The sequence below is a fragment of the Podarcis gaigeae genome (genome assembly GCF_964106915.1).
Source record: "Podarcis gaigeae genome assembly, chromosome: 1".
NCBI lineage: Eukaryota > Metazoa > Chordata > Lepidosauria > Squamata > Lacertidae > Podarcis > Podarcis gaigeae.
In genome coordinates, this window is record NC_139678.1 from 66,856,102 (window position 1) to 66,874,467 (window position 18,366).

General features: G+C 41.8%; 1 protein-coding gene across 1 annotated transcript; it reads left to right on the forward strand.

The window, feature by feature from the left end:
* The first annotated feature begins 382 nt into the window (after nt 1–382).
* OLFML1 (olfactomedin like 1) lies at nt 383–14,390 on the forward strand. The gene is made up of 3 exons (XM_083743273.1): nt 383–1,209; nt 6,434–6,725; nt 11,937–14,390. Exons 1-3 carry the CDS (start codon nt 1,084–1,086, stop codon nt 12,713–12,715), a joined length of 1,197 nt encoding a protein of 398 aa, XP_083599399.1. The 5' UTR covers nt 383–1,083; the 3' UTR covers nt 12,716–14,390.
* Nucleotides 14,391–18,366: the final 3,976 nt, after the last annotated feature.

Consider the following 18,366-nt stretch of genomic DNA (forward strand, 5'->3'; position numbering starts at 1 on the left):
ACTGAAGAAACAGAAGGCTGGTAATGGCCTGGTTTGTTTGATAATGGTAAGCCATCAGCAGAACATCAGACTCTCTGCAGGAAGAGGGACAGAACTCTATGAGCCCTGGCTGGGAAAAGCTGTACCAAGAGACTGGGGAGTATGGCTGGTTTCTGGACAACCTATGAAGCTATGAGGGGTGTGACCAGGACTTTTTTTCAGGGGGAACTCAAGGGAACTCAGTTCTGGCACCTCTCAGGTAGGTGCTATTGTCATTCTAAGAGAAAGAGGGAGGTGTTTATGGTGAGTTCCAGCACCTCTTTTTCTAGAAAAACAGTGCTGGGTGTGACAAGAGACACATTTGGGGTACAATGCTCTGCACCCCTTCTGTTGAAGGCGTTAGGTTGTAAATATGTGTAAATAAGGCATATTTGGTAAGGACACTAGCCTCCATTGTGCCTCATTTTCCCTGGTTAAGCGCCAAGAAGCTAGAATCTCTCGCTACCTCCAGGCAGAGATTGGGGTGGTAACATTAGGGCTGGCATATGTCCGGAATTTCCGAGACATACAGAAACAGTGTCTGGATATAGCTCAAAAACTTTGCCGGAAAAAAAACTTTTGTGTTCGCATTTTCACTCTTTTAAATATGGCAACCCTAGGTAACAGTATTTGTCTGACATTTTTCTTACCTCAAAAATTGCATGGTATTTTGTGGAGGGTGAGAGGGGAAGTGGCCTTGTTGCACAAGAGCATGAAATCCACTTGAATCATACCTATCAAAACAGTGACAGTCTGGAAGCAGCTGAAGAATAATAGCTTTGGCTCAATACTGCAAGCCTACATGCGCTGCACAGCTCAGTTTTGAACATCTGGACCCAATCAAAAGATCACGAGCTGGAAAGCACTCCTAGAAACAAACTTATGTAGCTTAGAGCTTTGCAGAACTTTATTGTGTTAATGAGAGACTGCGGGAGCCTAAACAGCCATTTTAAATCACACAGTTGTTAAGTTTTGTTTTTGCTTGCACACAGCACAGTGCTGGGCAGATATTAAACGGAAGCCTCTAGCGTCAGTGTTTAGGGTGTTTGAAGGTTTAATGCAACAATGGCAGCCATACAGCTCAGATTCTTATTAGTTTCATTCTTTACAAGTATTGCGGGAGAAGCACAATATGTAATGCAAGATGCTGGATTCGTGCATTACATGGACCGCCGAATTCTCTCAATAGAGGTATGTGGCTATATCAGTGATATCTGAAAAATGATTTGATTTTCTGTGTAAAGTGGATGTGTGCTAGGGAAATAAATTGCTTTCCTTTTAAAATGAGCTCCTTTTTATAACTGTAGCTTTGATTATGCACAGTAAAGGTATAAGGAACAGCCCAAATGCAAGGTTGTTTATGAAACTTGTTCCTGTTGATTTTATTAGCAAGTAAACATGCATGCTTGGAATGGGTGCAGTCCAGCTAGAGTTAAAACACTTTTAAGTTAGTTGATTTTTCAGTGGAAGGCAAGCAAAGGTTTACAGTGTGCTGAACAAAGGCAGGATGGGATCTGGGATATTTTCACTCTTTGGGGGGGAAATCCATTTTGACAGTGTATGAAATTTGAATGCCACAAGGAGCCATCTACTCTTCAAACAGGACTTCCAATATCTCAGTTTCTGACCTTTACTACATAGGTGTTCTGGTTAAGCTAAAGAGATTCATTGCATCCATTTTCACAATGCTAAGAGGGCAAATGAAAACTCCTGGATCTTGAAAACACACTTTTTTACTCTAGCACTTGGGTCCCCAACATGATCACTGTGGGCACCATGGTACCCTCGTACACCTCCTTGTTGACAAAGGTTGGGAACTCCTCCTGTAGCATTATGAATCATATGCATTCAGTCAATGTAACAAGCAGTGCTATTTTTCTAGAAAAAGACGTGCCGGAATTCACCATGAATACCTCCCTTGTTCTCTTAGAAAGGCAATGCCAGCCACCTAAGAGGTGCTGGAACTGAGTTTCAGCAAGTTCTTGCTGAAAGAAAGCTCTGGTAACAAGCTTTAAGAAGTTATAATTGTTTCAACACTGCATGTGGGTTAGTAGAACAGGAGTTTGCTGTTAACTCTGTATTGTACTAATTAGCAATGCAATTCTATATGTGGGTAATAATAATAATAATAATAATAATAATAATAATAATATCCACTGGGGCTTACTCCCATGTAAGTGTGCCTAGGATTGCAGTTCTATGTATACTTGCCTAGGAGTAAGCCACCCAAAAAATCAATGCTTGCTTTAAAAATCAATGCCTGCTGTTCTCTTTCCCATTATGAGTGAGAACGTTTGAAATTTTGAGGTGATGTTGACATTTCTTGAGAAAAGGTGCAGGCTAGCTATTATGCACAAGAAGGACCCATATTTTACTTAGCAGGAGTCCATTAACTTTCACAAATCCTCGACATGAAGGTTTTTAGCATCGTTTCATCTTCAGGCCAGGTCAATAGCAGCATAGGAATGCTTCAACAACAACAAAGCTGGCATGGCAGGGCTCTTCTCAAAGGGCTTACAATCTGAGGTAGATGGGCACAGTAAAGGGAGCAAAGTCAGGAAATGGCAGTGATTAATGGAGATAAGTTAGAGGACAGACAAGTAAGAGGCAGTGAAGAAGCAAGCAGGGTGAAGCCAAGATTATGCCTGATTACTACAGCTGTCACTTGATACGGCTGAATAACTGCTATAATCAATCATTGTGTGATCAATTGTCATGGCTTGCTGCCTATTATTTCCTCAGACAGTCACACCAAGATTAGAACCAGGCTGGAAGCTGATAGCTATAGAGATGTCAATGAGACTGCTTTGTCCTGACTCACAGAGCCAGGGGTTTATAATACCTCAAATAGGAAGTGAGAATTACAACCCCTTAATTCTTCCCTGTCTCAGATTTTAATCCAATCTGATGAAGAATTCCACTGCTCCCTGCCCCCAGGTCTGCCCATTTGAGCCAATCCTCAAACCTGCATCCTCCCACCCCCTTTCACTTCTAACCACTTACCAGGCTGTGGATATTACTCCAAGAAAGGAGGTCTCTCCCACCCACATATTTCTCATGCCTGGGACACCAAACAGAAATATGTTTTCCCAAGAGTTAATGATATCCAGTAGTTCTGGATGAGGAGGACGCCTAGAACTTGCCCCCCAGATCTGAGGTTCCCCGTCCCTGATTTATAGGGTAGGAGTGGTGGGTGGCAGAGAGTGTTTCTGATCTTGCTTCTTCCATGAATTTGCAGTTACTCCAGTCATTTGTGATGTTACACATCTGAGTCAAATATGCAAGCTCACGTATTTGCAATCTCCATACAGTACTTCTATTTTTCAAGACAGGCAGGTAGGAAAAAAGGGTCTTTGCCTTCCCTTCTCTCACACAATAGCTCCAGTCAAGGAAAGAAGGGGAAGCTGGCTTTGGAGGATCTGCAAAGCTGGAGCTCTGAGTAACTGTACTCAGCGGACTCTTTTCTTTGGCTCCATCCCCTCCAGCTGTGCAACATCTGGATCAGCAGGGGCCTCACTGGTGTCTTCCGCCAGCACAGCTACTATTTTTGAAGCCTCCTGGGAAAAAAATCAGTAGGTTGTGGTGAAATTTTGCACTCAGCTGTTCTCAAACTTTTTGTAAATGTCCCCCCCCCCATTTTTAAGTGTACATATGACAAACACATGTTTGCAAATATATATATATATTATATTTTATATATATATAAAATCATAATATAGTGTACCATATAGGTATACTAATCCTGAAGCCAGGACTTGGTTTTTACTCCCTGTCAAGTTTATACTTGGTAGCAATCCTGCATTTGCTCTATTAGTATGTGAAAAAGCCAAGTGTTTGAGGCAAACTCGGTGTTTGGGATTGATGGAACCCTGGAGGCAGAAAGAATATATTTGTGCTGATGTACCGGTATATTTGAATAGGGAAAATCCATAAAGAACAGGAAAAGTGCATTTATACACCCAAAAGTCCGCCATAAAAAAAACCTGCTGTTTTCTGGATAAAATAGAGGCTGAACTTTTTAGAATATTCTTTTATGAGGAAAAAAATAAGAATTACGATTCTGTGAAAGAATTAGGTGGGTTGTGTTTTTTTCATTGGGCATACATGTTGCTCATATAAGAATACAGTTTTCTACCTCTTTTCTCATTGAGTACATTTACCTTGTACCAAAACAACACTCCTAAAATGTCCAGTTTCCAACTATTCCAGAGTGCATGCCTAGACATGTCTACTCAGAAGTAAATTCCACTGTTTGTAATGGGTGGATTGCACACCCAGCTCCTTTAAAAAAATGTTTCTGTCCTTTTGAGCCTCATTGTGCTTCCACTTAGGACCAAACTGGCCAGTTTTACCTCACATAGTTGTTTCTTCCTTAGTAACCACTACAGCAGGACTGAGCCATCAGGAACATGGTGGCAGGGAATGACTTTAAAACTTTGTCCCTGCCATGGTCCCAATCAGAATTACAGCCCTTGTCTGTCATTTGCAATGGAAAGGTCTTGTTGAGGAAACAGGTTCTAAGGCAGCCATGTGAACTCACCCTCAGTCTGCCAGGATTCACGTAGAAAACAGTGCTGGTGGTGTGAGAGATAAGATGCCAGAGCCTGACCTCTGGGAATTCTGACTTGAGAAGTGCCCTTCCACCATCACCCTCCAAGGGCCATACTGTGTGCTTCAATGCTAAAATTAATTTTAGAAAAATCTCTTTTTAAGCCAGAAGAGAAATGGAATGCTGAGCAAAGCAAACAAGACGAACAATAAAGTAATGGAATGCAGCTTACCAAATCAAGGAAGTTGTTTTTGGTGGTTTCACCGGTGACCTCATAAAAGAACATTAACTTTAGAGTATTTTCTCAGTGGGGTTCTCCTAACAAGCCTTCTGCAGATTTCCTGGTGGAGAGGGTGGGAATATGACCTCACCCCACTTTTCTGCATTATTCCCAGATATAAATTTGTACTGTGTCCCTTCTCAGCCTTCCTTATTCCTAGGGGCATCTCTGCATGTGTTTTTAACATACCAGAGTGTTGTTTTCCATATGAGCAAGCCCACGATTGGGGACACGGGTGGCGCTGTGGTCTAAACTACAGAGCCTAGGGCTTGCTGATCAGAAGGTCGGTGGTTTGAATCCCCGCGATGGGTGAGCTCCCGTTGTTCAGTCCCAGCTCCTGCCCACCCAGCAGTTTGAAAGCATGTCAAAGTGCAAGTAGATAAATAGGTACCACTCTGGCGGGTAGGTAAATGGTGTTTCCTTGTGCTGCTCTGGTTTGCCAGAAGTGACTTAGTCATGCTGGTCACATGACCCGGGAGTTGTCTGCGGACAAATGCCGGCTCCCTCGGCCTATAGAGCGAGATGAGCATGCAACCCCAGAGTCATCCGCGACTGGACCTAACGGTCAAGGGTACCTTTACCTTTAAGCCTACGGTTGACCCAGGACTCAGCTATACAGCTGTAAATGTAACGTTTTGTGTTTTAAGTGCATTATACGAATGTGACACTAGATGGTGCAGATGAGCTTGTGGCTAATTCCATATATATTTTAAAACATTTTATTTAAAAAAGTACTTTCACAGTGTTTTTTATATCTGTGTAGATCCACTTCCACTGTCTCATCTTCCCCCATGGTAAAGGACTGCATGTACTGTATCTGTTACTCTCCACTGCATTCAAAATACAATGTGTGGCATGGGTGTTCTATGCAAAGGCTCAGTTCACCTGCTTCCTCCTCTTTTTCTAGAAAAATAGCACAGGTTATGTGCATGGTAGGGGAAAAATGCAAGTGCCTGTTCTGTCATGGAAAGTAGATCATTGCTGGCTCCATAAGCCTAGGAACCAGCTCTAAATATGGAGCAGGCCATCTATAATTAAAATCTGGAATACTGTTTATATGGTAAAGCTAATAAATATGGTGAGAATCAGAGAAAGCAGACAACTTGATGACCTCTTTCTAGAAAAACTACATCTCTTCATAAACTATTGGTGTAAATAAGATTCAAGACCATGTAAATCTTTATTACTCAGAATTTGGCTTATTTTTGAATTATTGTTTGTTTGTTTTTTGCTTTTGTTCTTTGTTCTGGTGGTTGTTGTTGTCTTTGCTTTGCTTTTGTAAGGTTTAGAATTTGCATTTTTTTAAAAAAAGAAATTTGAAAACAGATTGCAACATTACAAAGAAAGCTTTTCAGATAGAAAAAATGAATAAGGAACTTGGCACCATGCATAGGGATTCATTCTCAGAGTTTGATCCCAATAATTTCTGGCAACAGACATTCAGTAACATGTCGCAGAAACAGGAGACATAGTTAATTCGTCTGAGATGGAAAAAAGCAATGTTATTTTAAATGTAGAGCCTATTTGGGAAAACCATTAAACTAGTTCTCTGTCTATAAATGCCCCTGTCTGTGTTCTAACTAAAGAACAGGTTAAACAAATGCAATCAAGATATTGCAGATTACGTCCAGGAATTCCGAGAGTTTTCCAAGAGGATGATGTCGCGCCTGGAAGGACTCAACGTTTTGAAGACAGATCTTAAAAATGATGTTGACCATTTGCTAACAAGAGTGGAAAGAGCGCAAAGGGAAATTGACTATTTTGAATCGGCAAAGGAGTCCCCCGACACCTGCGTGGAAGTCGACGAGGACCTTGTGGAGCAGCAATTAATGGAACAAGAGGAGTCGAAACAGAAAGTCAAGCTCATGCTCAATGCAAGTAAGAACAGTTTAGCTACAGGGTTTTATAATTATCCTTTTAGGTCAGGGATAGCGAACCTGTGGCTCTCCAGATATTGTTGGACTCCAATTTCCATCAGCCCCAGGCAGGTTGGGCAATGGTCAAGGAGGATGGGATTTGTAGCCAATCAACCTCTGGGAGAGCTATAGGTACCAGGCCCGCTTTAGTCAATGTATCAGTATTTCAGCTCAGTTCTCATGGTGTGAATCTTTCAGTGTATACATACAGTATCCTGCTGAATTGAAAGCGGATCAGCCTGATGAAAACATTATGGTAACACACCAATTCCCATCCCGGTTTGCAGCATCAAACCATGAAATAGAAGAGTAAGAATTTGTGTTTCATGGTTTTATGTTGCAAAACAGAGTTGGAGTTGCTGGACTCCAGTTCCCATCATTATTGACCATTGGCCGTGCTGTCTGGGACTCATGGAAGTCAGAGTCGAACAACATCTGGAGGACAACAGGTCCCCCTGTTCTGCTTTAACATCAACATAATTGGCACAGGACAGTATGCATCTAAATAACTGTGCAGGTGAACTTTCCACCTTTCCTCTCCCCTGATGTGCCCCCATCACCCCCAGATCTACTGTGGATGGTTGGGTCAATCGCCAGAACAGATTTGGGTGAAGGCAGAGAGGGGGAGAACATTCTGTTGCACAAGAATAAATCCTTGAGATGATGGATCATTCCCATTAGTATTACTCTGAATACAACCCACATATATAAACAGGGAGGGATTGTAAAGAGATGGAGATGGCTTCCATCTGCAAATGACCCCCCCCCCCCCGCAATGTATATCATTATTTCCTGCTGTTCAGTGTCAAGATCACACAAGAACGTGAGTAATTTACAGCACCATTTTATACCAGGCTACCCAGAAGTATGTCCCAATGGGTTCCATAGGACTTGTTCCCAAGTATTTGTTTATAAGCTTGCACGGTTAGCTGCAAACCACAATAAATAAATAAATACAGAAGTTAAAAGGAGCACATCAAGATTTAGTGAAAGTCTTTATTCCTTCTCAAATCACCCCAGAGGAATGTTTCTGGGTTCTGAAATACTGAAATATAATCCATACACCTTGGACTTCTTCACAATTTTCAGTTTGGGGTGATCAGTCGTTGTACTGGTTATTAGATTCAAGCATGGCATGCATAACAATAATTTGTAAGTTGAGTTTCAAAAGCAATGAGTACTTAGTCCTAGGAGGACAATATTATTGCTCTTTTTTCTCTTTCTTCATTGCATGATTGCACACAAACACACACAATAATATTGTTGAACCTCCTGTTCATATACTTGTTACATTACTTTTATGGTACAGGAAAACATACAAAAATGGGGGCATTATAAGAAGTTTGCCCTTGGGAAATTACTTATCACTAAGCTAGGGAAGAAAAATGACTTGTTCTTCCACAGTGTGCTTTCGGATATTCACATAAGCATTACAAGCTATGCAAGCCCTTTGCTGCTCCGTGAATATCCCTTTCTAGAAAGTTAATGCACAAAACACTCAAAAACTACTTTCTATATTATCTATATATCTAACCCAAGGTCATAGTGGAGGTCTTCCACCTTTGGCTAATCCGCCTAAAAATCTGTTGTGATTTTCTTGCAGCAGACGTTGCTAAAATGTGGGCAATCTGTCTTGATCTAATTTAATTTTTGCTGCAATAACTATTCTTTGTTCAGCCTATGCCTAATTGTCACCGTTTTGACACGGTCTATAAATTTATATTTTCAATCCAGGAAACTTTTGGTTTGCTACCTTTCCTTTTTTCAGTTATTGGATTGGATTCAGACTAAAGATAGTTGACCCTAGCTCTCCTTTAAATCAATGGGACAAATCAGTAATGACTGGATTTCCATTTGATTTTAGTGGGAACCACACCTGTCCCCAACTCTTAAGCATGTGGGACAGATGTGGGAGGTACTTTGCAAGCACAAAAGAATCATTTCCTTGTCATTGGTTTTAATGCAGGCTGGCTGTTATATGGAGCACTATCTATTGTGGATGTTTCCAGTGCAAGGCTGACCCAACTGGAGTTGTGGGAGAAATGTTCTGGGCCTCTTGGACATCACTGATCTTCATTTCAGTGGCTAGAAGTACTGTTTGTCCTTCTTTCAAAGGAAGCACAAAAGTCTCATTTTAGTCTGAGATGATTCAGGGCTGCCCACTACTGAGAGCCTTTCAGGGCCATGAGTTATCCCCCAAGTGTATACATAAGCAATAGTTATGGGCATCCAAGACTACAAATTCCCCCAAAGGGAATGGAAATATAACCACTTGTTTCAATTAATTTGGAGTAGGCTCCCGAAGAGGAAAGTGATAGTACTACAGAGATAGTTTGATAGGCCTGTTCTGTAATGTTTTCTGCTGCAACTTCCTACCTAAAGGGCTTGTTTACTCTGTTTGGCTGCAAATGCTGTCTTATTAAAAGACATTCTTTAGAGTCCAAACAGTGTCTCTTTTCACTCCATATTGCCTTGGGCAGGCAGAAGATAATGCTTGGGTCCTGGATTGTGCCCCAGAAAGAGCTGTGCAGCCTCCTACTGCAGATTTACAGTGGTACCTTGGTTCTCAAACTTACTCCGTTCCGGAAGTCCGTTCCAAAACCAATGTGTGCTTTCCCATAGAAAGTAATGCAAAATGGATTAATCTGTTCCCAACTTTAAAAAACAACCCCTAAAACAGCAATTTAACATGAATTTTACTATCTAATGAGACTATTGATCCATAAAATGAAAGCAATAATCAATGTATTGTACTACAAAATAAATAAGACAGTACTGTAGATGAGGGGGGATTTTTTTTCTTCTTACCTGCACTGATGATAGTCATTGTTTGGATCAGGGGGCTTTTATCCATTTCCACATTCACACAATCAGTAGCTTAACTGGGTTCCACAGTGACAAAAACAAAAACAAATTAACTGAAAAAGACACAAAAACAAAAACGCAAAATAAATAGCAAAAGCACCAAACTTAATCCGTTCCATTTGACTTCCAAAATGTTCGAAAACCAAGGCACAGGTTCTGATTGGCACAGGCACCCGGGAAACAATAGCCGACAACCACATCAGATGTTTGGCTTCCGAAAAACATTAGAAAACTGGAACACTTACTTCTGGGTTTGGGGCATTTGTGAACCAAGGTACCACTGTAGCTGGGGAGGGTTGCCCTCATGACGAAGTATACAGGACTTCTTCAGGAATGTTCCAATATTGGGACAGAACTGAGGGCTGGTTCAAATCAGTTTTTCTTAGCCCTCATCAGAGGCCGCTGTTTGGGTAGAGAAAGTATGCAGGGGGACATACTAACCCCCCAGCATTTCAGAACCAAGGTTTTTCATCATGTGAGGAGCCTCCATGAGAATAGGAGGCTCCCTGTTTTAGACTTTTGTCCTTCTTTAACTTAGAAGGTGATCAGAACAGCAATGGGGGGGGTGAAGTTAGTGCCCTTGCCCGTGCCCGACCCCATGTTTACTTTCCCTTACCCACAATGCCTGAAGATGTCTCATGTGGTGTTTTGGTAATTATACTGTGGTGAATGTATGAGTGTTGCTGAATGTATGCTTGGCTGGCTTTTGCACGCAGAAGCTTCCAGACTCAGCTTATAGTGTCTCCAGTTTTGTTTTCATTTCTTTTAAAAAGGAAATCAGGTAGCAGAACTCCTGCCAGGAGAATAACTCCCAGTCTAAGTAGATAATGGCCTGCCTGCCTCATGCGGCTTTCCTCTCTGCTAGTCTAAATGCAAACAAACCAATGTACCAAAAGAGTATTGTGGCTCATGGGGATTCTATTAACAAAAACAGGTGGAACGCCAGCGTGAGGAGAGACCAAAAGTTACTTCAGAATAACCCAAAAGTTAATTTCTCTTTCATCTAAAACTAAAGCAAAGTCTGGTGCATGTGGACTATCCATAACAAACCATATCTGTCTTTTGGACTTAAAATGGTTCTTTTTCAATTACTCTAAACATGGGGGAAGCAGCTGCCTGATTTCAAAGGACAGGTATAATTTCAAGGAAAAGAGATGCAGATGTTAAGAACATCTGGTCAGCAAGTAGTTGAATGGGAAAACCATGCTGAAGAATGGGGAAGAGTGAAGAGCTCCACCCTAGTCCCTGTAGTGACTGCTACATCCTCTTCCACAGACTTTGTTTGCTGCTAAATTGATTTGACAATTAGGAAGTCCAGGTGGTACTCGGTGAAATTGACTTTGGTTTGGGGGTATCCAGTTGCTGATCTCTGATGTATCCAATACCAGCCACTCCTATCCCTAAAATTCATCGAGGGCAAGGAGTTTTGCTCATGGTTCCTGCTAGGATTCACTCTGTGGAGATTACAGGGCCTTTTTAATAGTGGCACCCCACCTTTGGAAGATTCTCCCCTGGAACCATGTTTGTCTCTTTGCCTGTTTATATTTAGATGTCAGTCAGGGGTGCCAAATTGAATGAAATATTGTGGGGGCCCAGGTAAGCCCCACCCCACGTAATGACGACATGGTGCACACACACAATTTGAATGGCAATGCCCATCAATCTTGCAGGAGCCCGGCCCCCTCAAATATTTTATTGTGGGGGCTGAAGCCCACATGGCCCCATGGAGTTGGCTCCTGTGATGTCAGTTAAAGACATATGTGAGTACCCAGGTTTTTATAAATCAAGGCTACTTGTTTTGATGCCCAACAGCTGGAAATGGTTATTGCATTTTAATGGTTATGATATTGTACAGATATTTATGGCTGTTTGCATTAGTTTTATTTATTGGATGTATTTTGTTGCTCTGCTTTATCACCCTGGGATCCTTTGGGAGGGAGGGCAATTCAGAAATCAAATAAATAAGCAAGCAACTAGCTGTGAAGAAACAGGAGACAAAAACAGCACAATACACCATAGAATACATCATATCTGCAGATGCTTTTCTGGAAGTCTGCTAAGGCAATTCTGGCTTGGGGTGTATCAGATGGGATAGAGATAGATCAATTTAGATAATCTATTCACTGTTCCATTTCGTTGTTTTCTTTGACAGAATGTAGACCAATTGTGACGTGTGATGGTACAGGAAACAATTTACGCTTTCCTGAATTATGCTGGATGGGGAAAATATTCAAATGCTAAAGCAGAGAACTTACGGCATATGTGTTGATGCTTCTTTTTGTATTTACCTCCCCCCACCCTTTCAAAGGTTGTAACCACATGATTGCAAGCTTCAAATCCCTGAAGATTGTAAAGAAGTCTGGAGACACACAGGGCTCATGGCTGAAGGACCCCATGAAGAACCCCCAAAAGATCTATTTCTTAACTGGGGTAAAGAACAAAATTGTAATGGAGTTTGCAAATATCCGGGCTTTTACTGAAAGCGGTGAGAAACAGTCAGCTCGCAGAGTTAACCTGCCTTTTCCCTGGCAAGGGACAGGCCATGTTATATATGACGGTTTTCTGTTTTATCACAAATTTGGCTCCTTAAATGAGATAATTAAGTTTGACATTCAGAAAAGAAATGTAACTGGCCGGCTGCTTCTGTCAGGAGCAGGAGAGACCTTGGCCTACGATCTTCTTCCTTCCACTAAGATAGACCTAGCTGTGGATGAACTGGGATTGTGGGCAATCCACACAGAGCCAGATCCTGGTAGAAAGCTGGTCATTTCTAAAATCAACTATGAAACCATGGCCGTGGAATATACCTGGGACACATCCTGCAAAAGCCAGAATGCCGAAGCAGCTTTTATGATGTGTGGTGCCCTGTACGTAGTGTACAATTCACCAGGGGGAGGTACGTCTCGCATCGAGTGCATTTATGACACCTTAGACACCATCAATCCTTATGAAATCCCGACGCTTCCTTTCCCCAGACGCCAGACGAGTCACTCCATGGTGCATTATTACCCCAAAGAAAAGCAACTCTTTGCCTGGGATAATGGATCCCAGGTCATTTACAAGCTCCTGACAAAGCTAAAAAATTAATAAAAGCAACAACATATCCATACTAAATAACTTGCCAGTGTAAATATGGTAATGAATTTACAAGTACTAGAGACTGAGAGGTTATTTTTTTCCTGCTTGCCCACAGTTTACACTTATTTTTACACTTTGTTTTGCCTTTAAAGAAGAAGAAGGTTTTTCACCCCTTTCCCCTAGACTGGTGCAGTGCTCAGGGAAGGCCTTTCCCTTCCTTGCAAACAGAGCCAACTCTCTGAGGCAGCAACCTGAATTTGGTGGCAGATTGGGAGGGAGGCGGCAAATCAGCAGTTTAGGGTGGCTGAGGAAGTGAGAGAAAGAGAAGGCGATGCTGGTTGGTATCCCCCTCTCTCCTGATAAGAACTTGCATGAAAGTGGCCCCCCAACTTTTCTCACAGGCTCATATAAGATCAGTATAAACAGTTAGACCTGGTGAGCATTTAAGGTCCCCATCCCTGATTTGTGGGTTGCCATCTGATTAGATTTCACTTTGATTCTGATTTGATTTTAGGATGTATTTTAATTGATCATTTGATTTTATGGTAATATGTTATATATTTAATGTTAGCCGCTCTGAGCCCGGTTTTGGCCGGGGAGGGCGGGGTATAAATAAAAATTATTATTATTATTTGTGAAAGAGACAAGCATGTAATTCTTGGCCTGGGCACAAGGGAGAATAGTACATAGTTACTGTTGTTTTGCTGCATCCACACAACATTATACAGACTGGTTGCTTTCAGTCCCCCTTCTCTCCCAGCTATCTTTCTCTATCCTTTCCTGCTCATTTTCCTCCCACCCAGAACTTCTCTTTCCCTGGAGTAAACAGGGAGTCCCATTCAGTGTGGAATAATGGCTTGTTACTTGTAGGTCTGATTAGCACCTGGGAGACTAGGGTTCAAATCCCCACTCAGTCATGTAGCTCACTGGGTGACCTTGGACCAGACACTCATTCGCAGCCTAACCTGCCTCACAGGGTTGTTGTGTGAGGATAAAGTGGGGAGGAGAAGAACTATGTCCTCCACTCTGCAACGCCTAGGAGAAAAGGTGGCATATATAGGCAATAAAACAAAATAAATAAAGCCACACCATAGATATAGCACACTTTTAAAGCACAAGACTGCCCCAGAGAACTGCAGTTGGTTACAGGTGCTGGGAATTGGCTCCGTGAATGGTAAACTCTGGTTCCCAGGGTTCTTTGGAGAAGGCCATGTGCTTTAAATGTATTGTTTGGATATGACCAGGAATGCCATTGGTGTTCTACTTTAACAGCAAAATGACTTGCGGTACCACAGCAAACAGATGGTCAGCGGGGGGTGGGGGTGCAGAGGGGACTCCATAACTGCAGCACCAGGTACTTCAGATCAGGATTCCCACTGTAAACATGCAATAGGCTACAGGCAGTTCCCTCTTGACAGCAGTCTCCTGCACATGTGGTCTCCTCCTGCAGCATGTTTGAGTGTGAGAGTTGCCCTCTCACTAGACTGGGACCTAGGTATAAAATTCTGACTGCTCTTGTAGCGCCTTTTAATTCTGATACATTTTAATGCAGCACAGTGAGTAACTCTACATTCCACCATGTAGACGCATGCTATCTATATAATGTCATAGCAAACGGTGAACTTGTTTGTACTGTAGAGGATATATTTTTAAAAATGTAAAATAAAAGATCTATATATTGGCACCCTTAGCTCTTGATATTTAAGATGGTCAGAATTCCAGGTTATTAGCCAGAGCAAATAATGGAGTTGGGGGACAAAAATGAGCTGCTGTGACGGAGCCAGTCTCAGCTGAAGCTCATCACCTGGAAGGCAAGCTATAATTCAATACAGAGCAGGGATATTTAGAAAACTGGTAGAATGATTAGGGAAGTGGTGTTTTAGTACAAGACTCAATCCAGTTGGTCAGTGTTAAATATCTGCTCCTGTGAAATGTTTGCAATGTGAATCATCGTAGGACACTTGAAAAGTCAATCAGAAATAGTAGGGCTCTTGAGAATTAATAATAAACAAGAGGGGCTTGTGAAGTGTTTAGAGACACATTTATGAAAAGGATGTCTAATCTGAGTAAACCAGTAGTCAATTAACACCAGTTTAAACAAGGCCCAATAAAATAAAGATTTTATGCCTGATTAGCCTGAATTTTATGCCTGATTAGCCTGGATGTTTGAACTCACATCTTGACACTATTTCTTCAACCCATGTGGAATTACTACTAGTACCACCACACCACTACTACTCCTACTAACAACAACAAAACAACAACAACAGATTAGGCAATCAGTCCTTTTGAATTTGCTTCTTAATACTTCAAGCAAAAATGGTAAAGCTAAACATTTCCTCCTTGCCTTTGGCTTTCTTCTAAATTGCCCAACAAATAGCTATGCTTGCTTGTTCCTGGGTGATGCTAAAAAAGCTACAGTCAGGCTTCTTCACAAGTAAATGTGTTTTGGAGGACATCATTTAATAGGGTTTTACACGTTTGCATAATTGGTATCTGTCTAGGGTTCTTATGATGGGCATGCGTGAGAGCAAATTTAGATAAATAAAACAAGGGAAGGCTATTTCCAGCTCAGCTCTAAATAAAGCGCCATGAATAATGTATGCTCATCTTGGAAGGCAGGCTTTTGATTTTAAACATATGTGCGTTAGATATTCATTCCCGTTCTTCTGCAGTGTTCTGTGTAAAGTGAAGTTAATACTTCACAGGAGACAACATGCAAATTAAGGTCTGCCTGCCTGCAATCTGTGGTCCAGAACAGAGATGATCATAGCAGTTATGGTACTACCTGGTACAAGGAGAGAGTTTTCCAGCTGTGCAACTGAATGTAAGAAGAATCCTGCCAGGTCCATACAAAGCTTCATCTCTTTCAGCATACTGATTCCCATGATCCCTGAGTCCATGATCAATAAGCCTCTCCTACTGGTGTCCCCAACAACTGGCATTCGCTAGCATATTATTCCTAAACATGGAACTACTGACATACTTACCCAACATAAACTTGTCAAATCTTTTTAAAGCTGTCTAAGTTAGTGGCCATCACCATATGCTATGACAGGGAATTGCATAACTGAAGTGTGCACTGTGAAGTATCCTTCCTTTTGTCTCTCCTGAGCCTTCGGTGGATCATTTTATTTTGGTGACCCCAACTTATTTTGAAAGAAGAAGAAAGCTAGTTTCATCTAACCACTTCCTTCACACCTACATAATTTTCATATGGCCCTATTCACACACTTGGTCAAACCTGTGTGGACTTAAAGTGAGGAGAGGGGTGTGTGAACATGTACATAACAGAAAATATTTAAAGCATGTTGCATTGTTAGATATTTTTACTCCTCTGCAATTGGCACAGTGGGCATTAGATGGCAGCAAATCATTGCCTTTGCTCGTCTTCCTCCAGAAGATGTTTCAAACCAGTCATAGAGCATGTTAAAAACCTGTTGTTTTTAGTGAAGTATTATTTCAGAGAATCCTGGCGTCTTCCCTCAAAAATATACTTCTCTTCAAGAGAGGTTGTTCCCATGGGCATAGCCAGGATTTTCGTTGGGGGGGTAGGCTTTTGTTGGGGGGCAGGTTTTTGTTGGGGGGGCAGAACCTCAGATTTTTATTGATTTAGGCCTCCCCCCCTTGGCTACTTAAGTTATACTAGGTACAACGGGTTCCCCAGTAAAACTGCAGTATTTATTTACTGGGAAAATGGAGTGCCTCAGCCCCTGGCTCTGTAGGACAGCAGTTACTCAAGTGTAACGGGCACCTTTTGGATAGTGCCTGCGACTTGACTAATAATGTCTGACACAAATTCTTCCCATGTGTGTGAGGAGGAATTGCATTGTAGCAGTAGAAATCCTCCATTACCTCATGTACTTTGTGAATATCTGAAAAGGGATCCTGTGTAGACAGCTGGTCTTTTTTCTTTTCTTTTCCAAAATAGAAGGCTTTAGCACTGTTTTAGCATGAATTCCATACAAAGCCATTATCATTTACTATATTGTTGTGAACATACCATAAGAAAATGACAGAATGAATGGCAATGGCAATTAACTAGCAGCAAAATTTAGCTGCTGAAAGACTTAATAAATTAATTCCAGAAACTAAAACCCAGGAAATAATAATTTTTTAAAATGTAGAAGGGGAAATACTTTGGTGGGGTGATTCAAGAGGATAGATACTGTTTCTCTGTTCCCCGTCTACCTCACCCTACCCCACAACTCTTCTTGGAAAACTGAACTTCCTATTCTTTTTAAAAATGCACCCCATTGTTATTGGGGGAAAACAGACATCTAATACAGACAGAAGTTTCTTTGTGACATTAGCATGTCTCCACTGTGGCCGAACTGAAACAAATAATTCTTTGTGACTGTGAAAAGGATTCTCAGCACGATCAATTAGCCAAGAGACCAGGACAGCTGGGAGAGCACAAGGTCCAAGAACAGCTGAGCCTTTAATCTGCAGTGACCAAAAGTGCCATGCTTGGGTATGTGTTAAATAGCACACTTATTTCACCACTGTGCTTGGACTTGTAGATGTCAGCTGTGCATGGTGGGCTGAGAAACAGAATACACTGTTAATGTACTATTGAGGTCTTGTGGGTCTCTGACAAAGTATTAAGAGAGTTACAGGAGAAACTTCCACTCACATTCTAAATTTCTGCAGAGCTCTGATATTTACATTTGACTGGGGCAGGAGTCTTTGAGGAAAGACAAGCGCAAGTTGGGAGAATGCCATTTCACTCATGTCTGGCTTATGGAACTTGGCTCCTTCAATAAAGAGCTCGTCAGCATGGACTTATTTCCTCGGCTTCTGGATATTTTGTGGAGCCAATGATGAATTGTAGATAATATATGGGAACAAGAGAGTCTGTTGTCTGATCAAAGCTGCATTTGAAGAGGTGACCAACATTGCTAATAATGCATTGTCGGAGATTTGGGCGACCAACTTCCTGTTAACTCAAAAGAGTTCTTCAGAATGCAAGCTTTGGCTGTTTGCTGAGAAGATACTCTAGCACAACCAGAAATAATTACCATTGGCTCACAATAATGAACGTGCACTCCAACAGGTGAGAGGCTTCAGAGGGGCAGCATTCCCTTCGGAAGGCAATCACTGAAGATTTATTGGTGTTTTGTTACATTTTGCAGTTATTCTACAAAGATACAGGTTGACCATAAGTGAAGGTACAGGATTAAACACCTCAACATCCCCCCACATCAAGTCTTCTAGGGAAGACTACCAATACTTTCAGAGCCCCGTGGCCCAGCCCAACCCTGTCCTTTTTTTAAAGCTTCAGAGCTCCCAATCTTTACTTCTTAATTTCTTCCTTAAAGAGAAACCTGGATTGCCCCATCCTTTAGAGAGAAGAAAACAGACTTCCAGAGCAGTCTGTTTGCTCACAGTCTAGTCATTGTGAGACAACTATTGACACCTTCCTTGGAAAGCTTTGCAAAGTCACCCAGACCAATTCCCCAAATTATAACAATATGAATATTCAGAATTCAATGCACTTCCTGACAGCGGAGGAAAACGGCAGAACCAAACACAAATTCATTAGACACACTCAGTGGCGTAGCGTGGGTTGTCAGCATCCGGGGCAAGGCAAGTAATTTGCGCCCCCTAACCCATGGATTTTAGCACTCGGGCAGAGAGCTGCGAGTGCGAGCGCGCGC